This window comes from Epithele typhae, assembly GCF_022376455.1.
Source record: "Epithele typhae strain CBS 203.58 chromosome Unknown BXZ73scaffold_45, whole genome shotgun sequence".
In the NCBI taxonomy this organism is placed as follows: Eukaryota; Fungi; Basidiomycota; class Agaricomycetes; order Polyporales; family Epitheliaceae; genus Epithele; species Epithele typhae.
The window spans coordinates 172430-184577 of NW_025954236.1; the positions used below are offsets into that span (position 1 = coordinate 172430).

General features: G+C 67.2%; 1 protein-coding gene across 1 annotated transcript; it reads right to left on the minus strand.

Moving 5' to 3' along the window:
• Nucleotides 1–8097: 8097 nt before the first annotated feature.
• BXZ73DRAFT_91450 (AhpD-like protein) lies at nt 8098–9628 on the minus strand (the record flags this gene model as incomplete). Its single annotated transcript, XM_048025976.1, has 5 exons — nt 8098–8715; nt 8817–8930; nt 8955–9127; nt 9172–9322; nt 9413–9628. 5 exons carry the CDS (start codon nt 9626–9628, stop codon nt 8098–8100), a joined length of 1272 nt encoding a protein of 423 aa, XP_047875316.1.
• Between the last annotated feature and the right edge of the window lie 2520 nt (nt 9629–12148).

Sequence of the window (12148 nt, forward strand, 5' to 3'; positions counted from 1 at the left end):
TCAACGCGCGCGCGCCGTCCATCCATCCGTCCCTGGTGCGCGAACCACGCCGGCATTCACGCCTTCCCGTCCTTCGGCTGCTGTACCACAAACCTCCCGCTGCTGCGCCCCTCCCACCGCTATCGCCCGCCCCGTGACCGCCCACGCACAGGCTTATCGCGCTCTACCACGGCCAGGCCAGCGTCCTCTCGCGGCCACACCATCCTCCACTCGCGCGATCTCCCTCCGCCGCCGTGCCAGATCCCCATCTCCACGCGCTATCGCGCAACGCGTCCTCTATCAGCCCACGCCGCGTCTCTCTCTCGGAGCTCGCAGTGACGGCGGCGATCTGTGCGGCCCCCCATTCATTGGCCCCGGGCGATCGCGCGCGTGCGGCAGGCGAGCCACACCCAGTCCCCCAGCACTACGCCAACGCTATCCGTATCCATCCGCATCGCGCGTCCCATTCGCCGCTAACCACAGCGCGCCCATCCCCAGCTCCGCGGCGCACGGGCTGCGCGCGCGCGACAACGTCACCGCCCTCGCAGAACTCAAACGGACCTTGTGAATAGCGGCGCGCCTGTTTTCCGAGCTTCTCCGTGGTACGACATACGGCGGGGGGAGGCGCGCGACACCAAACATCCGTCTCTCCTGTGTCGCGATGTCGGCATCCTTTCTGGCTGTTCTCGATAACGAAGCGGAGCCCTCGGAGCAACAGCGATGGCCACTTTGAGTTTGAGTTTCCACGCCAGCGCTCAAATCGCTCTCCAATCATGGATGTCCAAATGGAGCTCGCGCATCTCGCGCGCGCGCCAAACTCCTCAACGGCATTCAATGCATGCTCCGCTCCTCTCGTGAGTGCGCCATGCGTCCGCCGCTTGCTCGCAGCCCCCTTACACACGTTGTCCCGCCAAACGGCGCAGTTTGCAGTAGCCCTACGCGGCGCGGCTAGTAGTCGGTGCATCGGTGCATGGGCGTCGGATGCTTCGCGCGTCCTCGCTCTCCGCATTGCCCGTCTTGATACACGCTTCAAACCTTCACACCTCGGTCGGTGGCCTCAAGCCCGACTTCATCGGTGGACGGGCGCGTCTGCCTGCGAGGTCGGGTTTCGCGTTGCGGATGGACAGGAAGCGCCGGGACGCCGGGGGTTCGCCCACGCCGTATCGGACGCGGGAGGGCCCGGGATGGTGGCCTGAACTCAGCCTCTCTGTCACTCCAGATGGGCTTGCTTCCAGGCTCCCGCCCGTGGATCTGCCAATCGATCCACCGCACGACGCACGTACCGCACTCCTCGGCCTCGCGTTGCTTGCATCCCGCCGCCGACAATCCGCTGAAGTCGTCCCTCCGAAGTGGACGCAGCGCATCGCCCGCGCGCGCGACACGAGGCGTCCTGTATCGCGAACGGCCGCACAGTGCTATAGCTGGTCGCCCTCGGGACCAGCCTCGTCGCGCGGCCTGCCTGCAGCAGCTGATTCCCTCAGGCCCGCGTCCACGTCCCGGCTTCGCCTCTGCCTTCTCCTTCTCCCGCCGCTACCGACTATGACGAACGCCTCCCCCGTCCCCCACGCTCCACTTCCCCGGTTGCAGGTCAACTGACCGCCCCCCTCGCGCCAAGCGCGAACGTCACGAAGACCCCCTCCTTCCTTCCCTCCCCCACCGCGGCCGTCACAGTTCACTATCGGAATCTCATTCAGGCCTCTGGCCTCCGAACGTGGGGCTCCTCCTCCCCCTCGTTCTCGGCGTCACCTCGCACGGTCCGTTCGGTCCTCGCCCCGACCGCCGACGCGTCCGCGCCGCAGCGATCGCCCGCCCTCTTTCCCGTCGCGCCATGTACATGTACATACAGTACCAAACGCGAGCCCGCGCAGCGACCGGCATCGCTGGGATCTTGGACACCTGTGGCTCGATCGGGAAACCCCGTCGCCGCCGTCGTCGTCGCCGATCTACGTGCGCCCAGACGTCCAGTTTCAAGCGTTCAAGCCCCCCGGGCCCGCTCGACACAGATCCAGTCTACGAAGCGGACGAGATCGCACTTCCCCGTCCGCGACAGCTGCGGCCGCCGCCGCGCGCGTCCGCAGACACCCACAGCGCCGCACGCACGGGCGTGAGACGAGCGGTGCGGTGCGCACGGCGCGGCCGTCCGAGCTCGCGCTCGCGTGGCGCGATATCCCAAGCTAAGCTCCCCACCTCACGCACCAACACCGTCTAGACGTCTACCCCGCGCGCCGCTGCCAGCCAAGCACTCCGGCGACCGAACGGCGGTGGGGCCCCCACACCGCCCGACGAAGCTTCGTGCGCGCCGTTCTCGGTGCTTGGCCCGCGCGCTGCGCTCCCTCGCGGCCGGCACGTTCGACGCTCCACCGCACAAGCTCTCGATCTCTAGCTTCGGCCATCCATCACACCGCGCTGGTCCGGCGCGCCTCGGAGGCAGGACGTACGGGCGTCGTACGTCGCTCGCAGCAGCGACTGACCGCGCCGAGTCCCGAGCCTCCGAGGCGCCGCACGCCGTAGTTCTTCACCCGCGCCGGTTAACGGCTTGCCGTATGTATGTACTTGTGCACCGTCGAAGACTTTTAGAGAGCCCACCCCGCAGCCGCCAAGCCCGCGCAGATGAATCGAACATCGAACCTCGCAGCAGTCCGTCTCCGCGCCCTTCGCACCGACGCGCCCCGACTGCCCGACGCAACCCACAGACGGCGGCGGGATTTCCTGATGCGTGCACCCCTCCGGTCCGCGAAGCCGCACTGCAGCCCGTCTTCGCCGCCCCGGGCGACCTGCCCGCAGCCCGCGTCCCGTGCGCGCGGTCACGCGCGCGCCGCGGTCACCTGCGCACCCGACTGTATGCAGCCTCGCGCCCGATCACGCATGACGACACCGCGACGGTGGCTAGCGTGTGCTCGAGCCCGCTAGCCAGACCGTGCGTGACGGGGCTCGCTCGCGGGACGCGGGGAAGTTGGATGCCTGGGTGCGGGTGCCTCGCACGCGCGCGGGATGCGGTGCGAGTCTAAACGCGTCGGCGTACGTCGGACGCTGCAGGCTCTGGAACGCGTTCGCACATACCGATACGTAGCTGCTGTAGCGCACTGTCGCAGTATAGCTCTCTCACAATACAACTGCAGCGCCGCGCCATAGCCGAGTCGCCGATTCCTGTTGCGTGCCGCGGACCCGTGCCGCACGATCGAGCTCTCCATTCTGCGCGTAGCCGCGCGCGTGGCCCCGCTTGCTGTGTTCTGCAGGCTGCAGCTGGGAGCCGTCGCATCGCGCCGTGCCGTTCGGAATCGACATCGACATCGATAATCGCCTGTTCACCAGCCGCCGCAGAGTGCAACACGGACGAAGACCACGAACGCGAACGCGAACAATGTCGCAAAGTCTCACCGCCGCCGGAGACTCGAGCTGGCGGGATAACGCGGCTCTCGGGGGAGGCGCGTGCGCGCTTCCGCTCGCGTGCCACAGCGGGGCTCGGGACGGAGGCCGGGTGCGCGGGCTTCGCGAGTCGCGACGGTGCCACCGGTGCCACTGCGCTGTGGACTGGCCACCAGCACCAGCTGCGTCCTTTGCGCCGTGTGTGCCTCTCAGCTGCCAGCTGCTGATATGGATGCACATTCGGATTTCGCCCTCGCACGACGCTCCCTCGGCGTCCCTTTTGATCAGCACACGGCGGCACCAGGACCAGGACCAGGACTAGAACCAGCCACCTGACAGGGCTTCCGCGCACGCACACCGCGGACGTCGGCGGCGCGAACGCGGGCGGGAGGAAGGGGCCTGGGGTCGCGCGATGGCGATCTCGGGGCTCGGACGCGCGCAGCTCCACTCTATGAGATCCCGCGTCGAGTGCGGGGGGCCTTGCGGGTGACAGGCTTCGCGCGCGTTAGGTCCCCGGACGGTCTCTCCCGGCGCAGGTGGGCGTGCGCAGGGAGGGCGCGTTGGACGCCGGACTCCGCTCCGGACGCTTTCGTGCGTGCGCAACCCCGCGTTCTGCCCGCGGGCTTCCCCGTCGCCAATGCATGCCGCATGCGCCTTGCTTTGCTTTGCTCTGCTGGGTCTGCCGCGGCGGCGATAGAAGTGTTGAGGTGTTGGAGAGAGCTCGATCGAAGTGTGGGGATCGGAGGGCGTGTTTCTGATAGGGAGGCTGCAGCTAATGCTAGCCGCAGTGCGTGCGTGCGAGCGAGCCGCGAGCCTCGTGCCTCATGTGCCTCTCCGTTCGGCGCGGGCGCGAGTGTCTGGCGTGCGCGAACGAGCACTCGCTTGAAGCTTCGGCTCGATCGCTCATTGTGCGTACGTGAACAGGCCTAGGCGCGAACGCGGCGGAGGCACACGTCCACGATCTGGGGCACCGTCGCTGAACGCACGCCGCGACCGCCGGGTAGAGTTGACGTTGATGCATTGATGGATAGAGCCCGCCCTGGGCCACCCGCCCAGGTCATATGTGTGGCCCAGGGCGACTTCTAACCCCGGACTCGCCGTCGGTGTGGCCTGCGGGATGTCGAGATGGGACGTCGAGGGGGGCGACAGTGTTGGGGATCATCGGGCGATCGGGCCGAAGAGGCGCCCGGTGACGTCGAGCGCAACCGTGGCGTGGTGATCGACCGCGGGCGTCCTCTGCCTGCACGATCTGCCCGTCCACCTCCGTCCACCCGCCTCCGCCTCGGAGGTTTCGTCGATGTGTTTTATGGCTGTGTGGCTCCGACGGTGCAGCTTGGGACACTCCGTTCTTCCTGGCGACGTGTTTTGAGCGAGCGGGCGTGCAGCTGCGCGCTCGCACGTCGTCCCACACACTCTCGAGCCTCCCATCACCGCTCCGGCCCTCCGTCCCGACCGCTGCGTCCAGCTCTGATGGACGCAGGGGCTCTGTACGTATGTGGCCCGGTCCGAGGCCTGCTCGCCCCCCCCTCCCCACGCAGAGAAGCCGCTACCCCGCACTTCCCCTCACTCGCTACCCCGCACTTCTCGCCGCGAACGAACGGGGGTCCAAACCGCGAACGGCAGTCCCGTCGACGGCTCGAGGCCCCCGCGCAGAGATCGTGGGTCCCCGCGGGCGCAGACCGCCTCGCGGCCCCACAACGCCTTCCCAAGTCGTTCAGAGCCCGCGTTCTCGACCGCACTCGCACCAGCTCGTCATGAACAATGCATCCCGCGCGTCCGCGAGCCTATGTCGTCCGCCGGACACGGGCATAACGTGGCACACGACCCGTCCCTCGCCGTCCCTCGCCGCGCTCGTACGACACCCTAGGGCGTTCGCGAAACAGACTCAACAGCGGCTTTGCTTCGCAGCACTCTAGACTGAGGCTCTCGGCGTCCGGACACACAGCCCACGCGCGCGGCCGCAGCCATTCACTCCGCCCCTGCCCTACCCTGCCCTGCCCCGCGTGGGGGACCCACACGCCCGTCGCCCGTCGCCCGTACATGTCGCACCCCGGTCCGTGTCCGCCACGCCATTTCATCCCGCCGTCCATCGTCGTTACGTTCGCCGTCCCCCGTCCCACCGTCCCTCGCGCAGGACGGATCGAGCCTCTGGCCAGCCGCAAGGGGCGGTCGCCGGGACTAGTCTCTCAAGCTAAGTACTGCGCCCGGATCCGCCGCGCCTGGATCGCGGCGCGGCGACTTGTGTTCGCGCAGGATCACATACGCCGTTATGCATTGTATAGTATACCAGACGCGCGCCTCTGTGCGTCGAGCCTGGCCAGGGCCGCCTGTAGCGTCCCTTTCAGTTCACGCACGGGCGCCTGCAGCGCACCCGGGACGACACGTGTGCGGGGGATCCCGGGCGGCTACCCCCGAACTTCGAACATGGCATGCGCGGTGCGCGAACGCACGAGGTCGAGACGCTCGTGTTTGTAAGGACAGGCGATCACACGAGAACGTGCGGAAGTTTGAGAGGCTCCGTTGACGAGGCATATACCAGCCCAGATCTCGCTTACACAAATGGGACCAGGAGCGTTGTGAGATCTTCCTGGGCCACGCGCCGCCGCTGCGTGCACAGAGCCCGGACCCATAAGCCTCGGTCCCTCGGGGCGCGCCCTCGAAGGCTCCCGAAGCGGCGCGCGTCGGACAGAGTCCGAGAGCGAACCCCGACGCCTTTCCCGACGCCGACGTCGCAAGGCGAGGGCGGGAAACACCCCAGAGATGGCGAGCGGGGAGGATCGCGTCCTGAAACTGGAAGCTGGTTCGACCCGCCACCCCACGTCTTCGCCGATCGCCGCGGATGGAGGGGCAGGAGCGTACGTATAAGCAATGGTAGAAACCTGCACCCGGCGGAACTCGGTCGACACGAAGCTCGAGCCTCGAGCTTCCGAGTCTAGCGCCCACGAACGTTTGGATGGCCGCGCTGGGACAGCCCGAGCGCGTTCGAAGCGCGCGATTGAGGGGTGCGGGGGGGCCCGGGGCGTCTGCGAGTTTCAAAACGTGCGTCGTCCGCCCGCGCGCGCGACGCGGTTACTGAGCGGTACCTGTTTGTGGGCGCACGCGGTGGACGAGGAGCGCGAGCGACACGTCGGAGCCTCCTGCTGTGGACCTTTCTGAGCGATCGACTTCCGCAGCAGCCTCCGTTGAACGGACAGACCCTCCACGAAGGGTCACGTCGCCGTCCGAGGAGGAGCAGGACGTACGGAGCTCACGCATGCCCGCCCGGCCGTGCACTCGCGCTGCCCTCCTCGGCCGGGCGCGCGGTCGTCCAACGATGGCCTTTACGTCCGCCCGTTCCCATTGGCGTCCGCCGCCGCGAACGCGCCCGTGGCCACAAGTCGACCTGGCAGCTCCCAACGCTTCTTGCTTATCGCGCGCGCCTCCCGTCGACTGCAGGCCATCACGAACCACGAAAACGGAGTGGTGAGCGCCCGGACGGCGTTCACACAGGTACCACGCCCCCTGGATTCGTGCCCGGAAAGGCAGCTCGGCCACACCGCTCGGCGGGATCACGATGTGCGCTGGGTGCGTCGTTTGTACAAGGCCTAATCCTTATCTGGGTCCCGATCCCAGCCGATCGCCCTCTACATACTACATCGTGTGGCCTCGAGGTGGGCTCTCCATTCTTCGGGAGTCGTGCGAGGCGACGCGACGGGCGTCGTTTTGTTTGGAGCCCGGCGTCCGTGCTCGGCTGTCGTCCGGCGTGCACGCTGTCGTGTCCGCGACGACAAACGTGCGGCAGGGTCGGGAGGCGTCCTGTCGCCTGAGCACCGCACGCACGATCGTTTTGCGAGGCTGCACGGTCGCACAACAATTAAAAAATGACGTCGTCCGTGTCCGAATTTCAGGACGCCGGTTCGTGTGCGACAAACAGCTCGGGCGGCCACGAGCCTTTGCGCCGCAACCCATGAGCCACAATCGGAATCTACACAGTACCAGGTTCTCCCGAGCCGCGCTCCCCCCCACATCGACATCCGCCGGCCGCGCGAGGGTGCGTGCGCAGAAGGCCGACCGAAGCACCTCGTTCCACCACCACCACGCCCACGCGCGAAAAAATTGCACGGAACGCCGCGTCTCGCTTGCCCGACGCCCCCGACCCAAGAACCCCGAGGTCCGCGCGCGCCGCGATCAGTGCAGAGTCACTCGCCCAAGCGGACGTCTTCCCTCGGCTGCGGCGTGGGCGTTAGGCGCCAGCCACACCTTCGCCTTTCCTGGCCCACCAGAGTGGCTTTTAGGTGGGGCCGCCGCTCGGCCGGGTCCACGCCCGCGCGGGAGGAGGGATGGACGTGGGCCACGAGGCGGTGCCCTTTTCCACCGACGTACTGCGATGGCGCGGGCGTGGTGATGCGCGAGTGCGTCCGGGAGGATCGTCGGTGGCTGGTTTCGTCGCGCGCGCCTGACATTGACGAGGGCGGGAAGGCGGGAAATTTTGCGAGGGTTCGCTGAGGCTCGTGGGCTGTGTGTGCCGCGTGGTGCGCTCGGGAGCGCTGGAGGGGAGAGTGCCGGGGAAAGCCAGGCACCCGCGCGAGTGTATTGCGAGCAAGAAGTTCAAGGATGTCTCGCATACGGAGGCTTGCAATTGCAGTCTCAGCCGACGCGCGCGAGGTCTGTGCTAGCGAAGGCAGAGGAACGTCATTCGTATTCGTACACCACTCCGGAGTTGCTGCACGACCTATGCGGCTATCTACACTCACTCTCCGCGCAGAAACGGCTCTACGACCGCCCAGAACCCGCCGTCGCGTCCACCATAGGCAGGTGCCCCGCGCCCTCCACCACCGCCACGCGCACGTCCCCGCCCTTCCCCGCCCACCTCTCCCGCAACGCCCGCAGGCCCGCCGCGACCTTGCCGTCGCCGTCAAGCGCGCCCGCGACGAGCAGCGCGGGCACCGCGCAGCCCTCCAGCCCCGCCGCGTACAGATCGTACGCCATCAGCGCCCGCGCGCCCGCCGCGAACCCGTCCACGGCCGTGCCCGCGACCATCCGCCCCACGGCCTCGCGCCGCGGCGCCGTGAGCGCCGAGCCCGCGGGGAACCACCGCGGGAGCGTCGCGGCGGCGAGCGCGGGCATACCTTGTGTGCGTGCAAGGTCGATCCGGGCGTCCCAGGCGTCGCGTTCCCGCGGGCGTAGCGGGCGCGGTGTCGCACGCGACGACGCGCGCGCAGAGCGTCGGGAAGGACGCCGCGAAGTGCAGCGCGACGGCGCCGCCCTGGGAGACGCCGAGGCGGCGTGCGCGCGGGGGATGTGCAGGGTGGCGAGGATGTGCGCGACGTCGGCGGCGAGCGTGGCGATCGTGGGCGGGGTGGGCGGGGTGGAGGAGCGGCCGTGGCCGCGCTGGTCGTGCAGGAGGAGGTTGTACGCGCGCGGCGGGGCGAGGAGGTGGGCAGGAGCGGGGTCCAGAGGGCGGTGGAGGTGAGGAGGGAGTTGCAGAGGACGAGCCAGGGCGCGGTTGGGGAGACGGTGTGGGTTTCGACGTGCAGGGTGAGCCCGGCGTCGGGCTCGGCGTCGGGGTACGGGATCTCGTGCTGCGTGGGCAGTTGGTGCATGTGCTGAGTATGGGGGATGAGGCGCACCGTGGCGAAGTCGGTGGGCCAGGGCACGGGCTCGTCGCTGAGCCCGGCGACGTCCGTCGCGACAAGGAAACGTGAGACCATGTTGTACGTCGCGACGACCGCGGCCGCTTCGACGAACAGATCGTCATCCCCGCCCAGCGCAGCGCGTAGTTCGTCCGTCGTCCGATCCGTGACTTTACCGCCGTCGTGCTCTCGTTCGCAAACGCCAAAGCAGCACGCTGCAGCTCGGTGAGCACCCCGGCGTCGCCCACAACGCCCAGGTCGCGGGCAAGCAGCAGCTGGGCGGTCCCGAGGCCCTCGGCGCGCGCAACCTTCTCGTGAGCGATCCATTCGAACGTGGCACCGTTGTGCGCCGCGACGCGCAGGATCTGCGGCGTCCGCTTCAGTACTGTCTTCCTCTGACCTGCTTCCGTGGGCCTCCGCTCGATCCGTCCGGATCAAAGCAAGGCGGGACGCACCATGAGCTCCCGGACGTCTCCCGGGAGACGCCCCTTGGTCCTGACCGCGCCGAGAAGCGCGCTCCAGCCTTCTGCGATGGGCGGAACGTGGAGCAGCGCGCCGTCGAGCGGGAGGAGACCACGCTCGCCACGGCGGGCGCGGATCGCGTCTGCGATTGGAGACTCGCCGGGAGGCGGGTACCGACCGGGTATGAGGCGGCTGGAGGAGTGTTGCATCGAGGCTGGAGCAAGTCTAGGCGAGGGCGGAAAGAGAGGTGCGTTGGAAGAAGATGCGGGCGGTGGCTAGTGGGAGGCCCGGGCGGAGGCGGCGGTCCGTCGGGTTTCGGTGGGTGATCAGCAGGCCATGGTCCGTGATTCTGTTTAGCTGGTGGACAACTTGTTGTTCGTCATTTCCGGCGCATACAGCGACCTGGTGCAGCGTCCTTTCAGGATGGCAGGATGGTAGAAAGGTGTCTGTGGTTGGTGCTAGCTGGAAGCAAGAGGAAGCGATGGCATGCGGGCGCTCGGCGAGGACCGAAGTCCCTGCAGGCACCTCAACCAAGCCGAACCTGAGCCCAAGTATTTCTATCGCGCAGTCATCGTCATCTTCTTTCGACTATCGTGCTTGCGGATCGAATGTTTTTGCATTTCACGCGAAGTACGTATGTCGCGGACTGAGTCGCTCGTCAGCAAGTGGTGCATTGGCCATTACGGGACGCCTCGTGTTGATGCGCGAGTGCTGCAGTACTGGGCGAGCCTCGTCCGCTCGCATCTTTCGTCGTCCCGCTGAATCTTCCAGTGTCCTTCCACTGCCGCCGACGCCGGCTGGCGGCGGCAGCTGCATGCCCACCCTTCTTTCGTCTGCCGACACGCCTCGCTCTCAGTCGGAAATACCTCGCGCACGCCAATCGCGCGCGAGCGGTGCGTGCCCTGTCCCGAGGCGCGTTACGTGCGCGCACCCATCCTCCGCCAACTCTCGACCCATCTGCCAGCGCAGCGCACTCGCCCGACATCGACGGGATTCTGCAGCGTGCGATTGGGCCGCGGGCGTGTGCTCGCGGCCGCTGCCGCCGGCGCCTCGTGCCTCGCGGGCGCCCGAGCGCTGCCGCTTTTGCGGGCGACGATCCGCGTTGACTCAGACCAGTGGCCACGCAGCACCATCACCGGTGTTCTCTCGACTCTCGCTTGCTCTGGATCTCGCTTGATTGGCCCTGTGCCTTCAATAATCTGCATCTCAGACCCGCCTCGACCCCTCGATTTTGCCGAAGACACATCCACCCGCGTTCTGGCCTCTGCAGGCTGCAAGGTTCACCGGAGGGCGGGCAGAGCGCATATAGACAGCAGGGAGATCGTCGGTGGTCAGAGGATGCGATTTACGCATCTGCAGCCATCGGCAGTCGATTCACGCGTCAAGGGTGCAAGCTACAAGCCTTCAAGCTGGATCGCCTCGACGAGGATGCGCGTCGCTCCATCGAGCGCGACCCTACTGCAACGCTTCAAGGCCTACACCGTGCATGGCCAGCGCAGGCCTGAAAGCCTCATGCTACAGCCGCCGTGCCCGACGCTCTCGTAAGTTCACGTCTTCCGTCTTCCGTCTTCCATCTTCCATCGAGCGTTCCCTCCGCCTGCCACGCACACGCCCGCCCCCTGCTCCCACACCATCCACCTCCGTTGCGCCCACATCCGGCCACCGACGAGCACGTTCGCCCATCGTGCGCGCGCATCACGCGGGTCTCCACTCAGCCATCTCGTTCCAACGGCCCCCTCCGCCTCCGCTCCGCTCCCGACGAGCTTCTCTCCGTCCGTCTCGCTTGATAAACGCGCCCGAGGCAGCATCCACCCTTGCTCGCACTCTGTAGCACCTCGTCGCGACGCCGCGCGCGGTGCGCCAGAGTGGGACGGCGCGCATCGCACCCTCGTACTTTCCCCGTCGGTACCTCGTCTGCGGGCACCGTGCAGGTCTAGAGCTGCGACACGGAATTCCACGCAGCTGACGGATCGCGCGTTTCTCTTTCTGGGTCGATTCGTGCTGCTCGTTCAGGCCCGTGTCCATCGTAACGCGCCGTCCGGTTGCACTTGGTGCGCCGCGGAGTTGGCGCGTCTGCTTCTGACGCACATGTGCTGGACGGGCGCGCTTCTTCGCCCAGAGCTAGCCCTAGCTAGCCAGACGCGAACGGTCAGACATGAGAGAGTTCCATCATCAGGATCCATCGTCATCCTGAGCTTATCGCAGCCCTTCTATCGTCACATGGCGCACCCGCTCCTGGCCATATCCCGCCGGCGTCCTGGCTTCGGGCGACGACGAAGCGGCAGTGACGGAGGTGGCGCGCGTGCGGGGGCACAGCGTCGGTATGCGCCTGATGCGGTTGGAACACAGGGGAATCAGAGCGGCGGGCATACGTGAGTCGAGAAGACGGGAGTGGGTGAGAGAGTTTCGCTGTTCGCAGCTATTCATGCATTGACTTCGTGCGGGAGATGTCGGATCCGGGTCGACGGGTGCCGAACAGCAGAACTCGAACAGGCATCTTGTCGTCATATCATGGTCCCGTCGGAATCAAACTTGACATACGACGACACTGACATTGGCCGGACGGATGCAGGGACGCCCAGGGTCATCGAGCCCATGGATTGTGCCATTTTCGCAGCCCCTGCATGGACGCGCACAAACGACCGAACCCTGTTCCACGCCTTCCACCACCACGTCCCACGAGCCCGCTCAGGTACGCCCGCCCTCCATGCGTCACCAAACCTCTCGCC